Source organism: Neolamprologus multifasciatus, chromosome 1 (genome assembly GCF_963576455.1).
Source record: "Neolamprologus multifasciatus chromosome 1, fNeoMul1.2, whole genome shotgun sequence".
Classification (NCBI taxonomy): domain Eukaryota; kingdom Metazoa; phylum Chordata; class Actinopteri; order Cichliformes; family Cichlidae; genus Neolamprologus; species Neolamprologus multifasciatus.
The window spans coordinates 9,682,950-9,710,932 of record NC_140439.1 but is presented as its reverse complement, the minus strand read 5'-3'; the positions used below and the strand labels follow the sequence as shown (position 1 = coordinate 9,710,932).

General features: G+C 39.7%; 2 protein-coding genes across 2 annotated transcripts; one reads left to right on the top strand and one right to left on the bottom strand.

Moving 5' to 3' along the window:
- Positions 1-1,680: 1,680 nt before the first annotated feature.
- On the top strand, positions 1,681-22,328 carry LOC146525309 (gonadotropin subunit beta-1-like). The gene is made up of 2 exons (XM_085154461.1): positions 1,681-10,408; positions 11,372-22,328. Exons 1-2 carry the CDS (start codon positions 10,250-10,252, stop codon positions 11,561-11,563), a joined length of 351 nt encoding a protein of 116 aa, XP_085010587.1. The 5' UTR covers positions 1,681-10,249; the 3' UTR covers positions 11,564-22,328.
- arl14ep (ADP-ribosylation factor-like 14 effector protein) lies at positions 21,024-26,064 on the bottom strand. The gene is made up of 5 exons (XM_085154439.1): positions 25,866-26,064; positions 24,154-24,349; positions 23,941-24,066; positions 23,553-23,593; positions 21,024-21,685 (listed from the first exon to the last, which is right to left on the bottom strand). The coding sequence occupies exons 1-5, from the start codon at positions 25,934-25,936 to the stop codon at positions 21,457-21,459; spliced, it is 663 nt and encodes a 220-aa protein (XP_085010565.1). The 5' UTR covers positions 25,937-26,064; the 3' UTR covers positions 21,024-21,456.
- Positions 26,065-27,983: the final 1,919 nt, after the last annotated feature.

Below are 27,983 nucleotides of genomic sequence, written 5' to 3'. Positions count from 1 at the left end.
GCAGGCTAACAAATTACTGTGTTAGGGTATTAATTAGTCAAACAATGCATTACTATTGACTAGGCGATTAGGAATGCATTACCTTTTTGAGTAATGAGTACTGAAAACCACAGACAAGTGGGTATAATGAATACCACAAGGATTTTTCATTAATGTGGCCACATTAGCTCTTATTTGCATACGGCTGTAAGACTTTGTGAAAATGATGATACTCCAAGCAAAAGAAGACAGATTTGGTGCATGAAACACACAATAGGCAATGTGATGATTAGTGTGCTCAAGGATGCAACTGACCAAAACAAGTAGAGGACAAATGCAGTTCACAAACATATCATATTCTGTAATTTCATCATTGCTTGGCAATACTTTCAGCTTGTTTGTGCTGTCAGCCTTCTGTTAACGGGTCAAAGGTGTCCATAGACACGTCTTTTGGGATAACAACTGCCGTAACTTTAAATACCAGACATCACAGCACCTGGTGAGGTAACTGTTGAGTCAGTGTTATCGATTATTCACCCTATTGCTGCCGCAGATTTATGTGGATCATTTTGCACTCAGGTCTTACTCACTGCACCTTTGAAACCTCCCAGGTTTGATTGCACACATAATTAGTTTTTCTGCAGGTACTGCTGCAGGCCTAGTGCTGGGCTACAAAGCAATCAGTAGCTATAGCCCATTGAGTTCAGTCCATTTGATTCAAAGTATACATCTGAAACAAAAGCACTAATTAGGACACGGACAGCCTGTTATTCCAGATACAATATTCCTCTGAGGAATCCTAATAATCCCCTAAGGTATTTCCTAAATCTCTACTTCTAATATTCCTGTTGGGATATTTTTGGTTGCTTGTGCAGTCTCCTTCTTAACTCTTTCATATGGCCATTGTGCTACATTTTGATACCAGAGAATATGAAACGAAATGTAAAACCCAATGCGTATGCTTGTGCTTGTGAAGTAATCAATGCTGCTGACAGTGCAAATCTCACTCACTGCTTCTTTAAAGAGCCTCATCTTCACAGTCTTCTCTCCTTCTCTGTACTTCTCAGATACTTAACTAAGACTTAAGTGGAGGTCTTTTCTAGTCTGTACCACATGTAAGCTCCTTTCCACCCACCGCACACGGAGGCATCATGCTCCCCTCAACCCCTGCTCTTATTCACCGAGTATCCACCTCAGTCAGCACCAGAGGGAGTTGTGAGGTCAGTAATAATAAGAGGTGATAGAGTGGGGATGCAAGGTGCCTTATTAAACACAAGTTTAGTTGCACTTTGAACCAGTGCCAGAGCTCATCAAAAACCCTTCTGCCTCTCACGAAGCATAGCCGGTGAAAAACATCCAGCACTCCAAATTCATAAAAAGACGAAGGAAATGTCAAACTCTCTATGCATGAGACACAATCAATATTTGTTTTTTTTTTCAAAGCCATCATGCAGAATTACAACTTTACTTACTTAACTTTAAGATGCAGTACAGGAAGCAATGATAACCTTTACAGCTTGTCCGTATGTAATAAAACTCAGCGCTGTATCATAAATATCTCGGTATGTTTTTGGACAGCGATGCATATTTTGTAATTTTGCTTCTGTACACCAGCACTGTGCGCTTTAAATCAAACAAACAACACATTATTCAAGCCCAGATTTTCAGCTTTAATTTAAAGAGGTTTAACATACTTTGTGAAAATTTGGGTTTTGGTTCATTAACGCAGTGAATTTTAAATGAAACAACTCAGATGCAGTTGATGTGCAGACTTTCAGATTTAATTCAGTGGCTTGAACAAAAACGTTGCAGAAAAATGCAGCAATTTTTAAGACAATCTTTTGGTGTAAGGGCTCAAAAATAATTGGACAAATCAAAGAACTGAAAATAAAATGTTCATTTCTAATAGTTGGTTTGCTGGTAATGACAGCCTGAAGCCTTGAACTCATGGACATCACCAGATGCTGGGGTTTCCTCCAATTTAATGCTCTGCCAGCCCCTTTACTGCAGGGTTTTTAGTTGTTGTTTGTTTGTGGTCCTTTCTGTCATGGTTCTGGGTCATTTCGACCCAGCATTTTGAATTTCTTGTGCTTTGATTTGATTTTGTATTCTGGGTTATATTCTTGATCTCTAGGTTTTGTGTCTCGTGCTTAGTGCAGGTTTAGTTCAGCGTCAATCAGCGTCCTTGTGAATTGTTTCTTGTTTCCTGTTTTATTGTGAAGGTCCGTGTCTCGTGAGTGTATTCAGTTTTGCTTCCTCTGTCTCGTCTTGTCAATTACTTCCAGCTGTGTTCCCCACCTGTGTGTAATCTCCTTGTGTTCTTCTGTGTGTATTCAGGTCGTGTCTACTCGTGTACTAGTCGCTAGTCTGTCTGTGAATCTACTGTGAATCTACTGTGTATTCTCCATGTGTTTTCCCTGCCACCTTCTTATGCCACCGCTCATCCTCCTACATGTTCGTGTTCACGTTTGCTGTTTAGTAGTTTAGTTTGACCCACTTTAGATTAGTTTTTGTTCCGTTTTGCCATTTTTCACCTTGTGCTTTATTTTACAATAAATCACCTTCACATCTCAGCGAGTGCCTGCGCTTGGATCCTCATTTATTTTCTCCACACAGCTCATCCCCTTAGCCGTGACACTTTCTGTCGAAAGTTTAGTCTTCAACAAGTGAAATTCATGCTCAGTTGGGTTAAGATCAGATGGTCAATAAAGAATATTCCACTTCTTTGTTTTGATAAACAGCTGGGTTGCTTTGGCTGTATGTTTGCGGTCATTGTCCATCTATATTATTAAATGCCGCCTAATCAACTTGACTGCATTTAGCTGGATTTGCGCGGACACTATGTCTCTGAACACCTCAGAATTAATTCGGCTGCTTTGGTCCTGTGTCATATCATCAACAAACACTAGTGTCCCAGTGCCACAGCCAACCATGCATGCCCAAGTCATCACACTGCCTCCACTGTGTTTTACAGATGATGTGGTATGTGTTGGATCATGAGCAGTTTCACACCGTCATCATACTTTTTTCTTGCCATCATTCTGGTAGAGGTTGATCGTGGTTTCATCTGTTCAAAGAATGTTTGTTCTAGAACTGTGTCAGCTTTTTTAGCATAGTCTAGTCTAGCCTTTCTATTCTTGAGGGTTATGACTAGTTTGCACCTTGCAGTGAACCCTCTTTACTTTCATGCAGTCTTCTCTTTATGGTACACTTGGATATTGATGCGTCTACCTCCCGGAGAGTGTTGGCTGTTGTGAAGGGGGAAATGACGCTGCGATCATCCACCACTGTCGTCTTCCATGGACGTCCAGGTCTTTTTGCATTGCTGAGTTCACCAGTTTACCTGTAGATTTTGTCACTCCTAATATTGCAGCAATTTCTCTGATGGATCTTTCCAGTTTTTGCAGTTTAAGGATGGCTTGTTTCACCTGCATGGAGAGCTCCTTTCACCACATGTTGTCTGCTCACAGCAAGATCTTCCAAATGCAAGCACCACACCTCGAATCAACTCCAGGCCTTATATCTGCTTAATTGACAATCTATCTATGTATGTATGTGTTGCACCTCAAAAGGTCCAGGAACTCAGTGATCCCCTGGTACGTCTGGGAGGAGATCCCTCCACCATCCAACATCTCATTAGAGCATCCTCCAACGCTGTTAGATATGCATACAAGCATGTGGGGACCATACAAACTACTGAGCACCATTCTGAGTTGTAATATTTTGGCAAACTGGACTAACCTGCTGCATCACTTTTAATATTGACTTTGTGGGTGTCTTTGAATTCAGCCCTCTATAGCTGGATGGTTGTAATTTCCATCAAATCCTGTGCCATTCTTTTCTTCTTAACACATTACTCAGTCCATCTCAGCAGGGATATCAGCATGATTTTTTCCCCATTTGTATCTGATTTGCTTTCCGAGTGTTCCTTTAATTTTTTGTTGAGCAGTATTTTAGATCTTTAGCTGTTTTTAAGGACTTTATAACCAATAAAAGAACACATTTACATTTGCTTAAAATAAGTCAAATAATGAAATGAGACTGAATATTAAAATGTAAAGGAGAAAATGTAGACAACAGAAGTCAGCAAAGAGTCATCAGCGGTCGACACACATAAGCACACCTACCGCCTACTTCCACACTCGACCTGCACGCAGAAATATCCAGCGCAGTCACCAAACAAAAGTCTTGTCCTTGGCAGCGCTGTGGAGGCGTTTGTTTAGACCAGGTGGAAGGCGGGAGAGAGCGTGAGTGTGGGGTGATGCAGTGCGTTCAGGGCACTGCTGAGTCTTTTTGGTTGTTGTTGTTTTTTTGAGGGGGGTTTGCATGCGACAAAACGAGTTTAAAGAAGTCTGCTTGTGTTTCATGCATTAGCAGACGGAGCAGCAGAGGACAGGGGCGAGGTGTGACTGAGCATGTTTGTGCAGGGTGTTGATGCGGTTATGGCAGTGTTTATGCTGCACTGATAAAAAAGAAAAGAGAGAAAGCAATAGGACTCTGTTCCTAAGCTTAAAACCAATGACCCATGGATGAAATCTGTGATGTCAGCAAGATGTATGACTTGGAGCTGTTTTATATGTGGCTTCATAGAGCTATGAGCTTTTACACCCAAAGGAGCCCGTTTTATATAGCAGTGCTTCGAGTTATGAAGCAGAATATCATCACGGGCCCGGGAACAGTTCATCATTGCCCAATTGATTCCCAGTGGACCCTGATGTGACAGGGCAGGACTTCTTCTCATGGCTGTAGGAAGGGAGAAAAAGGTGTTTTCTCTTGGAAACATCCTGCTAATTTCAGCAATTCTTTGCTGGTGTTTTCTTTTAGCTTGCTGCAGAGCATATGGGCTGATTTTCAGACTGTGATGCAGACATGAATTTCAAAGTCTTACCTTCTCTATCCAGATAGCCAGCATATCGACAGAATGCACGGATGAATGATATAATTTCAGCACCGCAATTAATTAATCAATTTTCAGAGCAGATGTGCTTTTTTTTTAAGAGGAACTACCATCTGTTATACCATTTTTTTTTCTCAGAAAATGACTAATGATCCGTTTTGCTCTAAATATAAGATTAATCAAATCTGCCTAGTGTTCATTCAGGGCAAAATGCACAAAAAACATGATGCATTTCTGCCAAAATTTCCTAAAAAGAAGTAGCACCTCAGAGGATCGGGTTGACAATAAAAGTCCTTGCAGCCTTATTAAGCAGGTACGGCACTTTAGCAGGATGCCCGGGAAACCCGATTCCCTAGTGGCTGCAAGGGCAGACGGAGCAGCAGTTGGATGAACTGTGGTGGCTGCTGCCCAGGTAGTTAAATTCTACTGTCACTGCAGCTTGTCCAGATTGTGGTGCAGTGCTAACTTTTACCGAGTGCAGCAGCAGAACACTGAATTTCTCGAAGATTCACAGGAGCAGTCTTGGAATCTGTATGTGCTCTATAAAATCTAAAGCTGTACCCGAGTGCAAAACTACTTATACTTACTCAAAGAGTTGCATCCACTTGTTAGGTGATTACATTACAATACTGCTTCTAAGTCGTAGATCCTGCTACGTTTATTAAGAATGTTGTTTTTAACAACATTTTTTTAATATTTTATTTAATATAAACAACCCCTAAAACAATCAGTGGTCATAATCTGCCTCTATGGCTTTTTATTATTAAAATAAAATTTGCAGCACGCTTTTAAACTCAGTTTTTAAAACCTTACGATGTTCCTACAGCCCACAGGCTCACGGTGCCAAATGGCAAATTTTTGAATGCTTCAGAGAAGAGTCACTCTAAGATTTCAATAGGTACATGAGGCTTAGGATCAGGAATCTTTCATAGCGAGTCATCCAAATCACACAGCGGCATGTTAATAACTAACCTTGTGTGAATGTGAATGGATCCTCTCAGATGTTCTATTTCAATCACATTCCTGCAATAGGATTGCATCTGGCTCTTCTGTGGAACCTCACATTAAAAAAAGGACACGTGTTTATATTATCCCAACCACAGCTCTGCAGCTAGCCACCAGGTAGCACACCATTATACGCCAGCTACCCCAACTTCACTAACCTCACAGACATCACTGCTGTTTAGTTATCTGTCTATATTTATGTTCAACCACACTTCCTCCCTGGGTCAGATCATGGCGTATGGTATATCATCTTTAGAAAGAAACTAGCAAGTTGACTTCCTGCCTACTTCTCCATTGAAATCCACTTTTTTCATACATGCCTCAAAGTTAAACTTTATTGTAATACATAGGTGAGCAGTGAAGTTTTTGCTCTTTACTGATCGGATTTACGGATGTGTTAACATAATATCCGAGCAAATTCACCCCCTGGTCAGAAAGTACAATGCTCAGAGAAAATGCAAAAACCCATGAGCTACATATCAGACTCTACAGGTCTCGGTTAGCATGTTAACTGTTAAAGGTCATGGCCGCACATTTAGAAAAAGACTGAACAAGTATGGCTCATTTGAAAGGGTTACCAGGGGAACACCTCTTCTCTCTGATAAGGGCGTGGCAGCACAGTTTGGTTTGCAAAGCTGCATCTGAACAAACTAAAGGAGTTCAGAAACAATATCCTTTGGACAGATGAGACTGGATAGAGCTGAGCTTAAACAAATGCCCACAAATATCAATGAACTGAAGCAGTGTTGTAAAGAACAGTTGGCCAAAATTCCTTCCTAACAATGTGAAAGACAGATAAAGTCATACAGAAAATGATTACTTAAGATTACTTGAATGTGGATCTACAAGCTGCTGACGTTGTGTCCCGTGGAAACTATTTTTCACATAGGTGTACAAGTAGTACAGAATAAAACTGCATGTTGCACGCTGCAATGCCATGTAACCTGGACTGGCGAACCGCTAAACAGCAGTCAGAATATTCTATTTTAATAAGAAATATATTAATCGTGACTTGGAATAAATGTATAATGTACTATATAGAATGCTGTCACGAAATGGTCAACATAAAATTATAAGATTCATTTAAAGTCAGAGCAGTTTCAAGATTTATTAAGCTGAGATAGGCTCCAGTTACCCCTGAAACCTTGAATAGTAGAAGCTTTTAAGAAAATGGATGAGACGACATTATAGAGGAAATAAGATTTATTTATGAATCAAAATAATATCTGTAAAGATTTGCTTTTTACTTATGTTTATGTGTTTGTGAATGTTGATTCTATGCGTATGAATGAATGGAAGACATCATCAAGAGTAACTAACACTGATGCTTATGTGGATCCTAATAATACACAAAAAACAACCAAAAAAATAAAATCTTTTAAATTTTAACAAGCATAATGTAACCAAGGACAACACAGGGCACTGAAGATGTACATCTGGATGAAGATGATCACAGAGGCGAGGGATGCAAGGGTGTTTCTGAAGCAGTTGCTCACCTATGCCGTATGCTAAGCATTCAAATTACCCTTTTATAATAAAACATCTCACATTAACAGTAATTCTAGGCACTGAGCACCACAATATAGTCCTCCTCTACGTTTTTATGCAAATCAACGAAACAAATTCATTTGTTTTTAGCAGTTTACTTTTTTAAGTATCTGCCTTGAGCTAACACATACAGGACACTTACCAACAGCAATGGCTTTCCCCTGAGATAATGCAGCCTTCTTTAATACACTAATGAGTGTCTGCTGTGAGTCAGAATGTCTGCTACACCAGATAGACAATAAACCTTTTTACCTGAAAGAAATCAGCTCATTGTGGAAGTGCTGTTTCTTTAATGTGCCTTCTATCACTGGGTCCAAGAGAAAATGAAATTTTACCTCATTGAGATAAAATGATGTGAAGGAACAGGAACAGTCCTAAAATAGCAATTCATTTAGAGCAAATATTTTTTGCTGATTAGACTTCCTGTATTCACAGACAGTGACATATCGTTGTTCCGATCATGACAAGAAAAATGCTTTACTTACTTTTACTTGTATGTTACATATTGGATAATAGCTGGCCTGTACACACAGTGCTTAATACATTTAAGAGACCATCATCCAGTGTAAAGCGTATGCTGCCCTAAGTTAACATTGCTGATAAGTACTGGTTTCTGTAAGTTTCTGTAATGGTTAATCCACCTGTGTGCTCAAGCACTTTATATTTTAAATCTAATTTTTTTCCCCATGAATTTTCAAATTTACTGTTTAATAAAAAAATAAATAAACAACATTATTTTTACATTACGTTTACATTTTGGATTAAGATGTCAAATCAGTTATTTATTTACACTCGTAAACAGAAAATATAGTTTTCCTGGTTGAATGTAACGCTCGATTAATTCCTGACTCCTCAGAGAAGTCCGGCATACCGCCTCAAATTTGGGTATAAAAGCATGAATTCAGTTTGTTATTTGGCTCACAAATAACAAATATAATTTATCATTTTAAACAAGTTTTTGACAGATGTCTAAATTGTTTGTGTTTCCTTGTTTTCATGAAGGTGGTCTAATAAATCTATAAATACAACAATATGTGCCAGCGCTGTTGACACAGTGGAAAAAGAAGAAATGACACAATGGAGTAATGGAGATGGAGCACACAAATTAATTAGTGCATCTCATATCTATGTTTGCCATCTCACTGTGGGGGCAGTTTTATTTTTATAATTCTGGTGTCCATCTGCGCCTTTCACTCACATAACCTAAACAAGATTTCTGAAGATACCGCCCCACTCCTCCTCGTTTGTAGGAGGAAAGGCCTCGAGCCATGGGACGTCCCTGCAGTGTTGAAGGAAAGACACGAGGATTTGCTTGTTAAGTATAAACAGGTAGGAAAAATATCGCCCCGGCCAAGGCTGATGGGATTAAACGGACTTGTGAGCGGTGCTATTTAAACAATAAAGACAGCTGCAGGTTGGAAGCTGTTACAGGTGTTTAGAAAGCGAACGAAGGGACAGGACTCTCAGCAGAGGTTCAAAGCATCAGCAGAGCTCTACAGGTATGTTTCCTGTTCATGTAGATGACAAGAAAGCTGCTGAACACGTTGTCACAGATCTGCTGTTAAAGACAGAATGAGGTTATAGCATAGTTGTGGGGACGTGGCAGATTGAGTTCTTCCTCTAGAAAGAGTGAGGTTTAACAGAGAAAAAAAATTGTGATATTACATATCAAAGAGTTTAAATGATATCATTTAAGGGTTTAGTTTGAAGAAACAGCCGTGTGCATGAAAGGGGTTAATTAGAAGAGGTTTATTAAATTATGGGCATCATCCTTTTATCATCTTTGTTAGGCTGTTTAATAATAGAATTCATTTTCTATCTGGCTTTAATAAAAGATCTAGGTTGTCATCTTTTCATTGTTTTCATGCTAAACCACAATTTTCCTTTGTTTTTTTTTTTATTTTTTTATTAATTTTTTTTTGCAGTCATTCATTTGTATCTATAGTAGTTTTAGGTCTAATTTTCCCGATTTAATTTGATAATTTAATTTAAAGCACTGCTTCGGAGCTTTCTCGAACCATAATTGCCTTAGCATTTAAAAAACGTTTTTCAAAGTGGAAATTCATTATTAACTTTGGAAGCTTTTTAAAATATATTTTATATTTCTTTTCCTTTTCCCGCATACTTTAAATTACATATCAGTGTGAGATGTGGAAAAACTCACTGAGCCTTGAGCTAATCATGCTTTATCTGTATTTTATTAGATTAAAGGTCATCTGTTTGCAGTCAGGAATGCTCCTCCGCAGAAAGACATGCTATGCTATTGTTCTTGAGTAATGTGCTGAGCTTTGGAAATGTAATCTTTTTAATACCATTAAGAATGCATGTTTTAATCATGTTGTACAATATTTATCGTTTTACCTCGAGATGAAGACAGACATTTCAGAGATGGATGTCTTTTAATCTGAAAAGACAGAAGCTATGACTATATTTACATGGCTGGATGACTTTACTTTACGTGAACCACTCTTTTAGGATCTAGTCTACAAGATGAATAAAAATGTGCAGTTAAATAAGATCCAACTCTGAAAAATAAAAATAAAAAAATCTTATTTCCCGCTTTTCATTTCAGAATACATTTTGTTTTACAGCACACTAAATCAGCCACCACTCCTGTAAATGCACATCAGCACATTTGAGTGTATACATTACTCTTCTGTAGAGGAAATAACGCCATTAATCCACATCTCCATAATATAATCATGTATAATGACACAGCCGCGTTTTAATCAACACTAAACTTCTGACATTGTCTCAAAGCGCCTCATTTGATGCCCGATCCCCTCTTGTGGCAGCAGCGTGTAGTGCATCCGGCAGAGGATGCAGCTGGTTGTCATGGCAGCAGTGCTGGCGCTGGCGGGGGCGGAGCAAGACTGCAGCTCCGGCTGTCGCCCAAAGAACATCAGCCTCCCTGTGGACACCTGCGGCACCACCGAGTTCGTCGACACCACCATTTGTGAAGGACAGTGTTTCCAAAAGGTGAAGAATGACTCGGTCTCCTCTAACTTGTGCTACTTCACTGTTTTTCCCGATGTGACGTGTGCGTTTATTCTGCTTAGACCTGACGTGTTAAGCTGAGCTCAGTGCTCCAGAGGAAATCATTCATTTCGATTTGATTTATACAAATCACCACAGCTGTCACCTAAATGTGTTTTATTGTAAGGTGAAGGCACTACGGAAAAAAACCCAATCACATAACCTCCCATGAGCAAGCGCTAGGTGACAGTGGGAAGGAAAAACTCCCTTTTAACAATAAGAAACCTCCAGAACCGAGAACCAGCCTCGCAGTCATCCAGCCTGAGTGGCTGGGGGTGACAATAATAGTTGCAATCTGAAAATTTTATAGTGTTCAGTAAGATTATGTATTGCTATAAGTTTTCTTTAAAGATAAATCACATTTACAACTTTATAGCAGACCTCTTAAAGGCTACTGCAGGGGCACACATTTGATCCTCCCCAAGCCATTTCTTGTGTCATTCCCTGGCCCTTCCCTCTCTACATACTACTGCTCCGTAAAAACAGAAAAGAAAGAAAAATACTATAATGAGAGATCATTACATAATACAAGCTTTAAGGTTAAAGCAGACATTCAATGACCATCAAAATTATACAAACTTTGTACAAGTATATAAAAATGAAAATGTAAAATTGACTTCTAACAACAAAAGATACCACAAGTGGCCTTTTTGAAAGGGTTGTAGTCCGGTATTAGTTTATTTATTAAAATGTTTGCAAAGTGAGTAAAGAAACTGCCGATTAAAATCTTGTACTTTTGAGTTTTTAAATGTCTCAAAAGCTACATTTTCCCCCATAAATAATCTTAAATAGTGGCAGCAAAAGTCAAAAGCTGTCAGATTCATGAAGTTGGAATGAAATCCCTTTAAAGAAATGGAACTGACTGTGTTTATATCCATGTGTCTGATCCCTCTGCTCTGCTGGTAGGATCCCAACTTTGTTCATACTGACGACGGGCCCAAACAGAAAACCTGCAACGGAGAGTGGTCCTACGAGGTGAAATACACAGAGCAATGTCCACGGGGTTTCATCTACCCTGTGGCCAGGAAGTGTGAGTGCACTGCATGCAATGCAAACACAGACTGTGGGACCATGTCTGGATACATACCCAGCTGTTAGCCCTTTTAAAGAACCCCAGTATTCATCCTGCGCTTAACAGTTATCTTCTTTGCACCTCTTCCCTCTGAAATAAACCAGTGATACAAGCCTTTCTGTTTCAATCTGTTTTACTACATTTTTTTTATAAATGCAACCCCTCCTTAAAAGTCCTTCTCTTTATACGTGTAGGTAATTGTGGTCACACCAGAACACAGGTATCAACAGTGTTGGGGAGTAACGGAATACATGTCCGTTACGTATTTAAAATACAAAATATGAGTAACTGTATTCCGTTACAGTTACCGTTTAAAAAGGTGGTATTTACAATACAGTTACTTTGTTGAAATAAATGGATTACACAGCGGTACTTCCCTGTTTCATATTGTGGTGGGTCAGGACTGTTTGGGTTTTGTTTGACAGATATGTTCTGTTGTTCCAGGCGGCAGCGTTACAGTTGCCATGGTTACAGGGTGACGCTCTCTCTCTGCGTGTTTCCTGGGTGAGAGAGCGCCTTTTTGTTGTTGTTGTTGTGCTAAGCTAATAGGCAGAATGCTACAGGTATAGCTCCAAAGAATGTAGCATCATGGGCAGTGTAGTCCGTGCTGTAGGGAGAATGGACTGCCATACCCATTATGTGTCTGTGAGCGAGGGAGGGAGAAAAAGGAGAAAAGTACGAGCTGTCACCGACCAGAAACAGGAGATGGAAGCATGTAAATATAATAATAACCACTGCAGCCAAAAAGAGTGCCTGACAAGTACTGTGCCTTAATAGCAAGTAAGCTATTAAGACTCGACTGTACGCTGTGTTCGTGTTTTCCTCCGAAAGTTCCGTTGGAGCAGCCTTTCAACGCCTCTCTCTGTCTCTCGCAAGCAAAGTTGACCCAGACAACAAAGTAAAGCTATTTTTCGGCTACGAGCCCGACAGAGAACCCACCGTATTAGCCAGAGGTCCTTTACTACGGTTCGGAGCCGCGGACCTTCAGTAACAGTAATAAATCACAGCAATAGTACATTCACATAGTTGTAAACAGCATGATAATATATTAAGTAATCCAAAGTATTCAGAATACGTTACTCTCATTGAGTAACGTAACGGAATACGTTACAGAATACATTTTGGGGCATGTATTCTGTAATCTGTAATGGAATACATTTTAAAAGTAACCTTCCTGACATTGGGTATCAATAGTCATTATTAGACCGCTTGCATTAATAGTGGCGCGCTTCAGTCTTATAGTGTCATAAGTCACAGCAGAAGAAACGGTGTAGATGCAGCAGACCTGTAGAGTCAGCTAGAAAAGCAACCACCCAACAGTTTCCCTTTTTGTTTTGAGCAGGGTGACTGACCCCTGAAAGTCAATAATCCTGCGAGTCAGGTTTCCCTGCCGAGAACAGGATGTAATCCTGCAAAGAAAACAGAACACTTCTCCTCCTTTTTTGACAGGTGGAAATGAAAATATAGAGTTTGCAGCATATTGAACCCCCCCCCCCCCCCCCCCTTAACTGCCTGCAAATTGGTGTCTCTCTTCTCAACTCAACACAGCCTAGTGAGCAGAAAACTTCCTCAGAGCTGCTAAAGTGGTGGAAACTATAAGCCGGCTAAAGATACAGATCTAATATTGTATGCTTGGGTGTGAGGACGCCTCAATATAAGCAAAACATATATAGATTAAAAAATGAATATAAAACAGCACCTGCAAGCTTTGTTTTTTCTCCTCTGATCCAAACTAAGGACTTTTCAAAAGAAAAAGGCAAAACTAATGGACACCTTTGCAGAGAAATGAGAAGAAGAATAAATGAGCCCTTCACGCCCTGAAGTCTGCAAAAGTCTGTTACGATAAAGTTTGGAACGGACTTATTTTTAGCCAAATGCAGGTGCATCTTCTGACTCTACAGACTGTTAGCATAAAATCTTGTTATAAGGCCAGGGACAAACCTGAGGCTGCTGCTAGCAACAACTCACTCATTAATATGACAAGCTGTTAACTACCTACAGTGCTGTTACCTGGCAACACACCGGCTTTATCCTCCTGCATTGTGGACAGCAACTCATTCATTAAAAGTTTTAGCATGTGGGTTTGTTGGTGAAAAAAACAACAACAAAACACTGTTTAATTGTTGAACTAAAGTGTATATTTTTTTTTCCTTTTCAGGGGCTGGAATGCAATAAGAGGCAACGGAACACTATAGTGATGCTTTTTGCACAAAAAATGATGTGATCATGATACAGTGATTCTGCAGTCTCAGTGTTTTGTGAGACAATCACGTATAATGGATCATGACAATCTGCGATACTGACAAGACCAATAAAAAAAATGCCACTAAGGCAAAGATCAGGAATTAAGTAAATAGACCAGCACTTATGTTGCATTATTCTACTCTGACTGAGAAATCAAAATGCTTTTCTACTACAAGCCTTACATACATCTGTTAAGTGAATGATCATGCACACACATACATTCACGGTCTTACATTTTAAGGTTCAGTATCATCAGCGTCTGGACTGGAGGAGACTGCAGTGACCAAACCACCAACCTTTCTGTTAGCCTAGAAGACGACCCACTCTACCTGCTGAGGTCTAATGTGTCATTTCTTGCCCACCATTTCCTCTCTGTGATTTTTTTTTCCACTTTGCCCCTGTTCTTTTGATAACTACCACAGTGAGGATTGATCAAGTAGTGATTATGGTAAGCTTAACTGCTGAGATCATTTGTTGTTTAATGCATTGCTCTTTCAGTCTATCAATAATTTGTTCCAACCGTATCTAACACGATATTTCTAATTAATTGGGTACTCCATAAATGTAAAGTATTCCTTTAATTAGGTCTCAAGGTTCAGAAGAGATAGATTAAATTAAAAGTTGTTACATTCAAAGCAACAAAGGACAAGTTATCCTGACACTCTGAATCTCCAGTCTGGATCAGGTTCCTAATGAGATTTTGTTCATTACACATCAGCATGTGTGAAAGTTAGCCTTTCAGTCTGTGAAAATCTTCCTCCAGTGCCCAGGCATGGATCTCTCAACACAGAGATATATCTATGTTTAATATTTTCGAGGTTTGGCACATCTTAGGTAGCTACAGCATAACAAAAGGCCACAATTCAGTCACATAACTCATGTTTGCCCCTCCCATCACCCCTATCCGGTCAGATGCCTGCACTTCCTTGAGCCTGGTTCTGCTGAAGGTTTCCTCCCTTTAAAAGGGAGTTTTTCCTTCCCACTGTCACCAAGTGCTCACTCATAGGGAGTCATTTGATTGTTGGGGTTTTCTCTGTATTACTGTGGGGTCTTTATTTTACAGTATAAAGTGCCCTGGAGCGTCTGCTGTTGTGATTTGGTCAGTGATAAGTAGATGTCTCCCTGGAGTCTTACTGATGGATGTTGAGGTGATGGAGGGGTTAAAACAGCAGGAAGTGATGCAGAGCAGTGTGATGTATTGAAAGCAGTGCACTCAGTCTTGTAGACGTCCAGTATAGTTTTAGTTTTTAATTTTACTTGTTAACTTTAATAACCATGGGTACTCCGGCTTCCTCCCAAAGGTCCAAAGGGTTAGGTCAGTTGGTGATTCCAAACTGCCCATAGGTGTGAATGTGGTGCAAACTGTTGTCTGTCTCTCTGTGTTAGCCCTGCATCCAGCTGGCAACTTCTCCAGGGTGTACCCCACCTCCTGTCCTATGGTAGCTGGGATAGGCTCCAGCCCGCACCCCTGTGACCCTGACAAGGAAAAGCAGAAGAGAACAGATGGATGGATGGATGGATAATGGATGGATGGATGGATGGATGGATGGATGGATGGATGGATGGATGGATGGATGGATGGATGGATGGGTGGGTGGATGGATGGATGAATAATGGATGGATGGATGGATGGATGGATGGGTGGATGGATGGATGGACGTATGGATGGATGGATGGATGGATAATGGATGGATCCCATCCGTGTGAGGGATTCCACTGGAATCCTGAAAGGAAGTAAAGGATTTGTCGGTCTTGTTAGGGAGAAAAAGATGTAGGTAAGTTGTGTTACAATTGCATGATAATACTGCACATTTTAATTCAAGTGATCTTTAATTTTTTTATTTAATGTATATCACAACTGTGAGTGCTGTGGAGTGGGTGATGAAAAGACGCTTGCCATAAAGTTTCTGAGTGATTCTAAAAGTGCGTTGCTCAAGAAACTTGTATTCAGTGGATATCAATATTTCCACGGCTTGTAGCTCAAAAGTCAAAGCTAAAGTGCCTTCACAAGCGAAAAAAATCAATGATAGCAAAAGAGGTCAGAACAGAAATCCATGGGCAATGATTACATAAGGTATTGTTGCACTTGTACAACAGCAGCTTGCTGAAGTTCAGGATTTTGTTTGGACCAACAAATGTTCAGTTTGTTGTTTTGAGTCAGAGAGTAAGAGGAGCTAAGATGGACTAATAATCAAGCCTACAGGCAAACCTGACCTAAGCTGCTGGCAGTAGAGTCCACGCTGGCATGTAGAGAGATGGAGCATGGCCCACAGGTGTGAGGCGGCAGCCGTTTTAGTGCTGACCACATCACAACAAACTGACCTTTTCTGTTCCCATACAAGCAGCCTGAAGGAGGATTTTTAAACAAACCATATAATGCAAGAGCTATATCCACATTCTCGGCACAATCCAGTATGTTTTCAGTGGATGGACAAGAGTCTTCGTTTCATCTGACCATGACCTTCACCACAAACTGGTGCGGTCTCTACCTGAGTATGAAACCACCTGGATAAAGGTCAGTATTTCCAGGTTTGAGGCCATGGTTCTTAGCTTGATAACCAAACATGTTTCATGTTAACAACCGAAAGGACAGCGGACCCAAGATCAGGTCTTGGTTACGTTTCACCTTTGCATCTAGATCTAGACCAAAAGAATGAAGTCACTTATACTTCACTCCATAAAGTAGCTGGTCTCATCCTTGAAGAGGCTTCTTTGCACTGAAAGGTGTCAGCTGAGATGATTCAGGCAATCTTGGAGGTTTCAGAGGCATGCCAACTGAGAGGAGAACTGGAAGAGCTGGCTGGGCAGCTCATCTTATCTGGCTTCTGAACTTATAATTAAATAAATAGATGCCTTCCAATTAGGAGAAACCATTGGGCAAATATAGGAAAACAACATTTCTCCACTTCAAAAGGTTAAAGCTACTGTTTGATGTTTTGCTTAATTCAGTTCAATTCTATTTTATTTATATAAAATCGCCTCAAGATGCTTATTATTGTAAGGTAAAGACCCTACAGTAATACAGAGAAAACCCAACAATCAGATAACCCTCAATGAGCAAACACTTCAACGACAGTGGGAAGGAAAAACTCCCTTTTAGCAGGAAGAAACCTCAGGGAGGGGCAGCCATGTGCCATAACTGGTTGAAGGTGGGGGGATTAACAAGACAATTAATGCAAAAGACATGTTGGTTTGACCTCTACAGATATCAACAGCAATTTCTAACTTCGCTAATGGACATAGGTTTGGGGTATTAAACAAAGAATTCGATCCTAGATACAAACTGCATGAATGAGCTTCTACTGAAAGATGCCTGCGTTCTGCCTAAAAGGTATAAGGAGGATCTAGATCACTTGGAAGGTGCTCAGGGTAGACATACCATGCCTCTGCATTGAAGAGAGCCAAAAGAGATCATTTGGGTGTTTGACATAGGTGCATGCTCTTAAGTTTTAAGCTGGAAGCTTAATTTTAGTTGTGCTTCCCTTTGTATCTAACTCTGTCATCAGCTGGTAATACAAGTAGCTAGAAACATTATTTGAAAATCTTAGAATGCTACTGAGCTCAAAGCATGGATTAATTGTCAATGAATTTTCTTTCTACTGAAAAATAAAAGAAGCAGTCAGTTTACAGGAGCGAAAGATGTGACAGCCCCGTTACTCCATTTTCTCTGTCAACGTCCCAACAGACCTTTGGTCGTCTCACAGCAATGTTCATGGATTTACTTCCAGCCTCTAACTCACTTGGCTCACATCTCCAGTTCGCTGTGAACACTGCAGACTGCATATCTGCTGACAGATTTCCGTCCGTTCTGGTCACCGGTGTCCTTTAACGGTGGCTTGTTTTTATCCAGTAGCCCCTTGGAGGTTTGCGCTCCGCCCTCACTGATGACCGCCGCAGCCAATATTGCAATAGACATTTTATCAAGTTTACGGATGAGGTGTCATATGGCTTTCTTTGCTCGAGGGAGGAAATGGACACAGTGATGTAGTGGATGGCTACGTCTAAGGCTATGATGGATTTATTTATTTATTTGGATGAAGAATTTTGTAAGAAAACAGGGCAAACCATTTTTAGAAGTTTATGTTTGTGTGTGTTAATGCTAACAGTTGTTAAAGACGCTGAGGTCTGCAGATTACTCTATTTTCTGGACTTTAGAGTACTTTAGGAAGTTTCTCCAGTAAACTGTTTTATTGTGCTTTCCAGTAATTGTGTCAGGTTTTAGCACCCAGCTTGAGTTGAACTGATATGATTTAATCCGCTAAGAGCGCTGATGTGACAGATAAAACTTAGCCAGGCTAGTGGTACTTGCACTAATACTGAAAGACCTTTTGAAAAATGCTCATTTTGACAGTGCTAACCTGGCTGTAGTGTGTAAAATTGTAGTCACTTTTAATTAATATTAAAAGTAAAGTGACCTGACTAATGAGTTACATTGCAATAGTGTTTCTTCTTCACCAATCTGGATTTAATCATTAGTTATAATTAAACCTGGCTCTCTAAAAGAGCGTCTTTGGCGCTGTCTACCTCCCCTCCCCCTCCCTGAGCCTGGTTCTGCTGAAGGTTTTTTCCTGTTAAAATTTAGTTTTTCCTTCCCACTGTTGCCAAGTGCTTGCTCATAGAGGTAATCTGACTGTAGAAATTTCTCTGTACTATTGTAGCATCATTACCTTATAAAATAAAGCACCTTGAGGCGACTGTTGTTGTAATTTGGTGTTATATAAGTACAACTAAATTGAGTTGAAGTGGTTGGAACTGATCACAGCACCAGATGAAAGGGGGTCAGGATTACTGATTACCACTGCAGTGCATACATGGGTGTGTTCGTGTTTCTAACAAATACTGTGCCAATCTACCACACACTTGACAAGATTCAAGTCTGAATCCATGTAATGAACCAGCCAACAGACATTGCCATCACTAGATCCACACTGCTGTAAGGCAAAAACAACAACAACAACAACAAAACATGACTTGACAGCATATATTACGAGCGGGAAATATTCATTCTCAAGAGCTCATTAAACAGGAAACTTGTTCTAAATGAAAAGGAAACTGCTTCTTTAACAAAGTGCTCTGATATCGCTTCTAACATCAAACATAAAGATACCGGCAGCGATGACGAGAGAGCATACAGGTGTCCTTTGAAGACCCATACCTGTATCTGGAACGTCCTCAGTGTTCTGAGTCGCTGCATAACAAACTGTACTGCATGGGGAAAATAGTTCAACTTGAATTTAAATCAGACAACAAAGCTTCACGGGCTGTGATGAACGATGCTTGCATCAACTGTCTATTCTCGTGTTTTTATAAAATATTAATAAGATTCATTCACACGTACACCTTTAACAGCATTATAAATAAAGACAGCGGTGCTGGTAAATAAAGAAGGACAGCATGCCTCCATTTCATAACACAGCCTGCAGTGAGATGACTGCACCCTCCTCTCCAAAAAATATGTACAGTAAAAAAAAAGACTTGCATTTTATTAGCATGCCCTTTAAAAAGGAAAAATATCCACCGTTGCAATTCTTTAAAGTTCATAGTTTTCAGCCCTTGCTGCCATTGCTCAATCTGTGGTAATAAGAAGAAGGTATGGAGGCGAAACTACCCTGGGCTGCATGACTCTTGACCTACAGCTGAGCTCAAGGACAGCGGGATGTGTACAAATGAGACATTACTGTCTGAGGAGTTCTGCAATTCTCTTGCCAGCCGGCACGATGAACTGCTGTGTCATGCTGTTGTCTATGGCCTTAGGTCAGTACGAAGAAGGGAGTGAAAAGACTGCTGCTCAAGTGTGTCCGGTCTGTGATAATCAGGCAAAAAGATCATTAAGGAACTTAGCATGAATCACATTTTCAAGGGTAATCATTTACTAGCTGGATAACTGATAAAACGTGTACTTAAAAACGAACAATTTGTCGTTAAACAGCCTTTAAGCTAATGCCAAAGTGCTCTCTGTAATATAAATAATTAAGACTCTGTGTCAAAAAGGTGGGAATACATGTAGGAGGGATTAGTTCCCATTTCAGCGCCGCCTTTGGATGAGCACGGATCAGATATACAATGAGAGCGAAGCCCTGACATTCAAACCTCTGAGAAATTATCTGTCAGTCTAACTCAGGGGGATGAGGAGCTCCGCTTATGAATTTCATTTGTCATCACACTCTATTCTGTGATTTTAAAACAGGTCACTGGCTTTATTTTCTTTGTTATTAATGCTTTTCATCTATTTTCATTTTTCTGTCGATAAATGTCTTATCAGCTTGTCAAACATAAAGCAGTCTGGTATCAAAACGATAAAAGGAGGATAGAACTGATACTGTCGAGTATGAAGCCCGCTGAACTGTGTTGGAAATTTTTATTTAAATATACCTCAGACATTTGCTATGAAAAATGGCTGAACCTTTTTGTGTTGACTGTCACATCTATTTTATTTGTAGCCTATAGCACATTTAAACAACAGACAGTGACTTAGAGAGAGGCACATTTACATTCCAGGTCTCCAAAAAACAGAGTTTCAAAATACATGAAAAGCTGAAATATGTGTTCTTTCGTTTTAACTAAATATTGTGGGACGTAATGATTCATCTCATTAATCACGACCCGCTGCTCTCCCCTACATACGCTGCTTTTATAGGTAAAAAATATCAGTATCTGTATCAGCAATACTGGCTGTGTATTTACTTGGTATTGGATTTATACCCAAATTTGCAGTATTGTATTGCATAAGCACTGCGTTGAACCTCAGCAGGTCATTTTTGCAGTCTTTAATAATGCATTAAGTTGCTGCAATGCGATCGTATATATGTATATATACACACACAGAGCTACATTCAGCAGACCTCTTGTGATAAGGGTAGTTCAGCAGCTTTTAATACCAGTAGCCCTCCCTGACACAACCCAAAAGGAGAGTTGTGTTCTGGAATTGAACCAGCGACCATTTATTTGTTAGGTCACTATGTAATCCTCTACACTGCACACTTCCAGAGGCTGAAATTTTTTATGTTTTTCTGTACTCATCCCGCACAAATAAAATAAAACCACACCACTAAATTAAAAAAAAAAATTAAGGGAACAATTATAGGGAACAGTATAAGTCAAAGTCAATTAAAATTCAGGGACATCGATTCATCCACTTAAGAATCATAAACCATTTTTCATTTCCCCTGCTTTGGTGACAGTGAAATGTTTAAATGAAATGTTGTGTGCCCAACAGGTATTAAGACAAGACGCCCTGGGCGATGACTGAGTGTTGCCTTTTTTTATTTATTTTATTTATTAACTTTAAAACCCTGTTAGCGTTTGGATGATACTATGTCACCATCCCATTCACTGATAAATATGTTACGGACTTCATGCTCCAATCATCTATACAAACTATACAATTACACTCCATATGTTTTCCCCATTTACAAACCAAACTGCTGATAATACTACAGAAAAGTCCTTTTTAAAAAATAACATGCTACACTATATCAACAGCACAGACATTAAATATTGAGAAAAAAATCTTTATTTAAAGAAAAGAGAAAAAAAAGAGTTTTCTTCTCCTGTTAGGTTTGTAAAACTTGATAAATATTGTGGATTATTTCTTAAAGAGTGCATCACAGTCTTGAATGGTCCATCAGCCTGATTTGGATATGAAATCAGAGAGAAAGAAAAGCACATCTGAAAACTAAATGGCGAACTTGTTCCGGATGATTTCGCCACCTTCCACTTCCATCTGCTCGTAAAGCCACTTCCTGTCACAGCGGCACTCAATGCCACACTTGCGAGATCCACATTCAGGGCACGGGTAGAAGCAGCCCATGCAGTCCACATCCAAACAGTCACACAAGTCCTTGCCATTGGAGAGCAGTCGCCCTTTGTTGTCGTACACTTTGTTTTTGGCTCCAACATTCTGTCTGCGTGATTCAAACAGACAATGTCAACAGTTGCATCTGGTTTTCTTTAAAGCTTTTCTCTTCTGATAGTCATTTTTTAAAGTTTCATTCTAAAACTGTCATGTAAGAAGGTCATAACTGAATGTAAACCACCTCTTTATGAACCCAATTTAATGCTTATTATGTCTGACAATGTTAATAATACTTAAAAAAATAGGGCTGTTCGATATAACGATATATATCGGGTGACGATATAAAAACGTCTATTGTTTCATTTTACGCTATCGTTTGTTTCGTGGTGTCGCAAAATAAACTGTTTACGGCAATATTTTTTCATCGTTCTGATGGTCACTGTAGTGGCTATATTAATTTCTAGAAGTTCTCTCTTTCTCTTATATGTAATATAACCACACTACGGATGGACAAGCGCCTGTTTTTATGCCTTGTGGTTAGCAACACGACGGTAACAGCATCGCGTGTCCGCTTGTTTATGTTCCACATAAACCTTTCACAATAAAGCTCAAGATCCTGTTGAGACTTTTCAAAATAAACTGAATCACGTGAAAGAGCAGATTATTTACGGATGAGAAGTAAAAAAGAGCCGCCAGGTGCTAAAAAATAAACCTTAGACTCAAACGTTAGAACAGGCTTTTCCCCGCAGCACGCCGTGTAATAAATACAAAGAAAACGGCGGCCGTTACAACTTATGTCTAAAAATGTGTAGTTTCATGCATCAGTTAAAACACTCGACTCCAAAGGACGCGCAGCTGGAAACACTTCACGCAAGTCGAGCTGCCCGAGATTCACAGAATTTACAGAAAATGTTACATTTTTGTGATTTATATCGTTATCGGGACGATAGAATTCTTATATCGGGATTTGAGATTTTGGTCATATCGCACAGCCCTACTTAAAAACCAGCCACAGTTCCTTGTTTGAAACACTGGTAAAGCTTTGAGTCAAGAAAAGCTCATCTTCTGAACACACTTATAGGACAGTTACTTTGGGTTGGTCACTATATTTCATGTGTTTTGTCATAAAGTGGTTAAAATTTATACAAAGACTTTGTGTCATTGTTAGATGATACTTAAGGATGTACAAAGGAAAAGTTTAATATACTGCAGGAATGACAGTCTTTGACTGATTTGTTGATTGATTAGATCACACCACACCAAATTCTAAAACTTGTGCATGCCAATTTAGCTTATTTCTATCCACATAAAAGTTCCTGGCTGCTGTGGCAAAACCCCGCCAACTCATCAATGCATCAGTCTGGCAAATGAGAACGGAAATCTGAGGAATGTCACCAGCAGATGGTCTTAATTTAAGTTTTTTTTTGGGGGGGGTTAATGTGTTTCTTCTCCAACAGTCTGCATAAGGGCACAATCACTTAAGCCAGAAAAGGAGAATGTTGTCCACGCAGGCATAATTTATGTTCACATCTACTTAGCAAACTAAGTGCAAGACAGTAAAAAAGGATTCATGGCAAAAAGAACTTAGTGTTAAGCACAAACAAATGCTTCTACCATCAAACTCAGTGGAGATAACTGTATGCCTGCATCCACACAGGGAACATTTTTATTTTAAAACTAAAACTGATCCCTGTCCAGGCTTGACATTTAGCCCAATTTTAATAGTATTATTCACCAAGAGAAGCCACAACAATGGGAAGAAGAACCATAACAAAAAACAAACAAAGAAAACAGGATGTGAGCCTAGCTGTGATGTTTCGCCTTGCAAACATGCAAACACACAAGAGCATTAGCAGCAACACCAAACTGGATCAGCAAGCATTTCCAAAACGTGTGTGGTAGTGGTAGGTGTAAGCACAATAAAGGTTTCATGCTTTAGAATGCATTTTTGTGGATGTACAGCAAGCATCTCTCACCTGTCTGACAGCTGTTTCGCTCCACGGCCACCTCGCCCCCCCTGCAACAATAACAATAACAAAGAAATATAGCTCATGCAGAGATAAATTAGGCCTAAAATAAATAATACACTTTATATTACACATAAAGACAACTGGGGAAAGAGATTCGTGGTTTAATGACAACAAAGAAACTGCTTTATTTCAAATGATCCAGTGGCTTCTGGTTAATATTCTAATACCTCTGATGTTATATCAAAACATCATGGCTTTGTTGCATTTATGCAACAGTCATGACACTTTATTATTATTTTTGCATTTTAGACTTTTAAAAATAATTCTTGAGGGGTAAAAAAGTGAGCACACATTACCCTCCCACAGTATACACAATAGTAAAAGAGACACTCACCCTCATTCCTCCTCTTTTGTCTCTGCGAAGAGCAGCTTCTTTTGCTCTGTCTCTGTCCGCTTGTGTCGTCATCTGATTTGCGACATTTGTCTCCTTCAGGATTACTCCTCTTTTACGCAGTTCAATCTGTGGAATTTACAGAATTTATCACCTCAAACAAAGAAAGCAGAGTCACCCGTTTAGAACAAGCATGATCTTGTTGTGAGACCGCACCTTTGAGGAATCCTGTCCTTGGGTGAATATGGTGGGCACCGCATCCTCTCGGAGAAACTGTTTGCCATTGTAGTCTCTGAAGCAGTCTGGCCTAAAGTGCTCCGAACAGAGGCAAGTGTTGGCCGTTGGGATGAAGTTTTTCATCCCAAGGCTGTGCACCCATTTGCTGGCGAGTTGAGGCTTGCTAAGAGGAAACCTGACACACAAGAAAGAGAAGAGATGCTCCAAACCCTGAATGCTCCAGTCTGCATGCCCTAGTATTCCTAAGCAAGATACTGAACCCTGAGTTGCTCTCAAAGTGTGAATGTTAATCCAACACTTTTCCTGGCTTAAAACGAATATTTGGTGATTAACCACAGATGTAAAGAAATTATGGTTCAGCAAAGGTAATTTGGTAGTCTGGGGATGCCCCCCTGCCTGTTGAGAGTTCTGATGCCAGTTGTAGGTAGTCTACAAAGTATAGGAGCAAAAGCAAAGGTCACTCTTGTAAATGGTAAATGGACTGGTTCTTATATAGCGCTTTTCTACTCTTCTGAGCACTCAAAGCGCTTTATACAACTTGTGCATTCACCCATTCACACCCATTCGCACAAGCACATTTGTCTAAGTGCTTTTTTTTAAAGCTCAAATATTCACACACATTCATAATTTGGGGTTAGTATCTTGCCCAAGTGTGGAAGTTCTAACATACAAAGAACTGAACTGAAAACGAATGTTAGAAACAATGAGCCCCAAGTCTCCACTGCAGTCACTGGTTGAGCTTTTCATGCTGTATATTTTGGATCTTTCAAGTTTTGTGGGGGACTTTTGCTAATCTTTCCAGCCCACCTGTCAACCAATCGTTCATTTCCAGCTACGTGCAGTTACAATCTAGGAGGACTGCAAGAAACGTGCACGCAGAGGGACGCATTTGCAGGACCATAAATTACACTTAAGCATGACCAGTCATCATGTACAGTGCAGAGTCAGCATTGCCCTACTTAAAAGAACCTCCTACAGTTTCCTCTCATCTTTTGCCAACTGAATAAGTTAAATGATAAGATAACTTTCCTTTGGTGAACGGCCAAAACCTCAAAACTCTGGTCTACATGGACTTGTTTTACATGCAAGAAAATTCCAGATTATGTTTTACAAATCTGTAAACTATATCTTTGCTTAAAAGCAGATACTGACCGAGGCATCAACGAGTGACCACATTTATTACAGTAACATTTTATCAAGCTACCAAATTATTGTCAACTTACCTTCTATTCGCTTCTGAAAGCCTTATGTGCAACCGGAATTTGTTAAATAGGTTTATTGGTGGGTTTATTTGTGTGCTGCATTAACATATCAACACCGTGTGCATGAACATAAGCCGTAACCATAAGCAACTAGCTTTAAGTAGACACTCTTCCTTCAAGAAAGCGAAGCTTGAAAAATCAAGAAAGCGGTGAAGTAACTTGCCCAGAAAAAGCCATCCTGTGTGGCGTCGTGGTGCAGGTACAACGTAATGGCTTTTTTAACGTTAGCTAGCTCTGTGGAGCTAATGCTAAGCTAAACCAAGCTTTTCTTGAAGCTTTTCTTGAAGCTAATGTCCAAACCTTTTAATGTTGCATTCAATCTTGAGGCCATCTTAAAGCAACTGAAAACACACGCACACCAACGCTGTGCAACAATACCGTTGCAAGCTAAAGAGAAACTTTAGCTCCTCCGCTGCACAGAAAGCTTACCTGTAAAATCTTATTTCCGACCCTTTGACAAACTTATTGTTGCATCCTGTTGCCGCACATATAACGGGCATAGTGACTCTCTTTTTTTCTTCTTTTTGTCTAAACTATATGACAATACGAATGAAAAAACAAAACAACAGCAGTTTACAAACTTCCTTTCGCTGTCTTCTTCGGCCAAACTACTCGTAATTCTGCTTAAGCTTCCTGTTTCCCATTGGAAGAGTCTGCTCTCTGGCGGCGGTTCATGATATTCACATACATGTAAAACACTGGAAAACAGTCATGAACATGATTGATTTATGCACAATATGAATGAGATGGGAAACAAACTTTGACAGGCGGTCATTCGGCTCAAGTTACGTTGATATTCTAAATAAATTAAAATACAATAAAAATAGAAAACACACATGCATATATCACTCAGAGAAACATAGTCACAGCTCGAAAAGTGCAAAAATATCTGTCTTAAATTGCAGACACAACGCAGGAGACTAACGAGACAAACATCAAAAACATTTTCTGTAGGTGCAGAAGTGAATCAATGAATCCACCACACACACTAGAACTGTTGACAGTGAGTGCAGAATATCCTTAACAACACATTTCCATTTGTTTTGCAATTTTCAATAACGGCCGTGCTTACAGACTAGCGGAACAAGCTGATGAATGACCTCTTATTCCAAAAGTCTGACCCATCCACTATGTGTCCTCCTCAGTCATGTTGGTTACCATGTTAACCAAAAAATTTTAATGACTTTGCCCTGCAATGACTTAGGAGTGATATGGGTGTTTTTGATTACCAAATTGAACAAATAAGTGTTAGTATAACAGTGGAATTAAGCTGAGCAGGCGCAGTGACTTTATTGGGCATGTTGTAACTCTGAATACTGTCTACATACGCTGTATACACTGTGCATACAGAAGGGCGACAATAAAGGGAAACTAGAATACAGGGCTATTTAAGTAGGGTTACAAAGCAAAAATCCCCCAAAGATGGCTGCTCATTTAAAAGTTCAGTGGACCAGAAATAAACATCTGAGATGTACTGAGATGGATGCTGAATACTTGATCACTTCAGCTAGGGGACTTGTGGGTTATTTTACTGGTGTGATATGACCTTCACAGTCTCTTCACAGGCTCATAGGAAATCACAAATAAAATGAGTATAGAAAACTGGTATAGAAAACATCGGGCATGGCTTTCACGCTTGTGTGCAGCCTTGTGTCCTATTACAGATTTATTATGGGAAAAATGGAGGGTCATGAGACTTTGTGCTGGATTATGGAAAAGAAAGTGTAATAAGAAAGGGAAAATAGAAGTATGTATAAAGTCTGTGATCCATCCAATTTCTGTAAAATGTACAGGGATAGACCCCATATGTTCTCAGAGTCTTACACATGTATAAGCAGGTGCATACGGTATAAAGATGGACTATAAATTACAGCAGCAACCAATACAAACACCAGGTTCCCTCTACAAATTCATCTTCTTCTCTACCTTTCAGCTGCTCCCTTTAGGGGTCATCTGCCTCCATCTCACCCTCTATCTATCCTCCTCTGTCACACCAACTTTCTGATGTCCTCTTTCACTAAATCCATGAATCTTCACTGTGGTCTTCTTCTTTTAATTCTGCCCAGTAGCTTCATATTCAGCATCCTTTGTTCAACATTTCCACCATACCTCCTCTGATATATCAAAACCATCTCAGCGTTGCCTCTCTAACTTTCTCTCCAAACTGCTCAACCTGAGCTGTCCCTCTCATTTCTAATCTCGTCCATTCTGGTCACTCCCAGTGAAAATCTGAACAGCTTTTTGTGAGCACTACCATCTCCAAACCATACGTCATATCAGAGCTTATTGCCATGTTATAAACCTCCCCGTTCACACTTGCTGCAGTCCTTCTGTTATTAGGTTCCCTGTAAATTTCTCACAGTTTGCAGCATCATCAACCAAGGCGCATCTTACATTATTACAATAATTTATCGGTGTCATATAGAGGGTCCAAATTCAACAATTTTATTTCATTTTAGTTGATTATGAAATCATGAATAAATTCCTAAAGCACAAAAAAAAAGAAAAAGGAAAAAGGGGAGACTGAATATTATTTAAGTATAATTT

Coding starts and splice junctions, on each gene's coding strand:
- LOC146525309 (XM_085154461.1), top strand. CDS start 10,250: ATGCAGCTGGTTGTCATGGCAGCAGTGCTGGCGCTGGCGGGGGCGGAG. Junction 10,409..11,371: donor AAGGACAGTGTTTCCAAAAG/GTGAAGAATGAC, acceptor CTCTGCTGGTAG/GATCCCAACTTTGTTCATAC.
- arl14ep (XM_085154439.1), bottom strand. CDS start 25,936: ATGCCCGTTATATGTGCGGCAACAGGATGCAACAATAAGTTTGTCAAA. Junction 24,067..24,153: donor AAGGACAGGATTCCTCAAAG/GTGCGGTCTCAC, acceptor TAAATTCCACAG/ATTGAACTGCGTAAAAGAGG. Junction 23,594..23,940: donor ACAAAAGAGGAGGAATGAGG/GTGAGTGTCTCT, acceptor TTATTGTTGCAG/GGGGGGCGAGGTGGCCGTGG.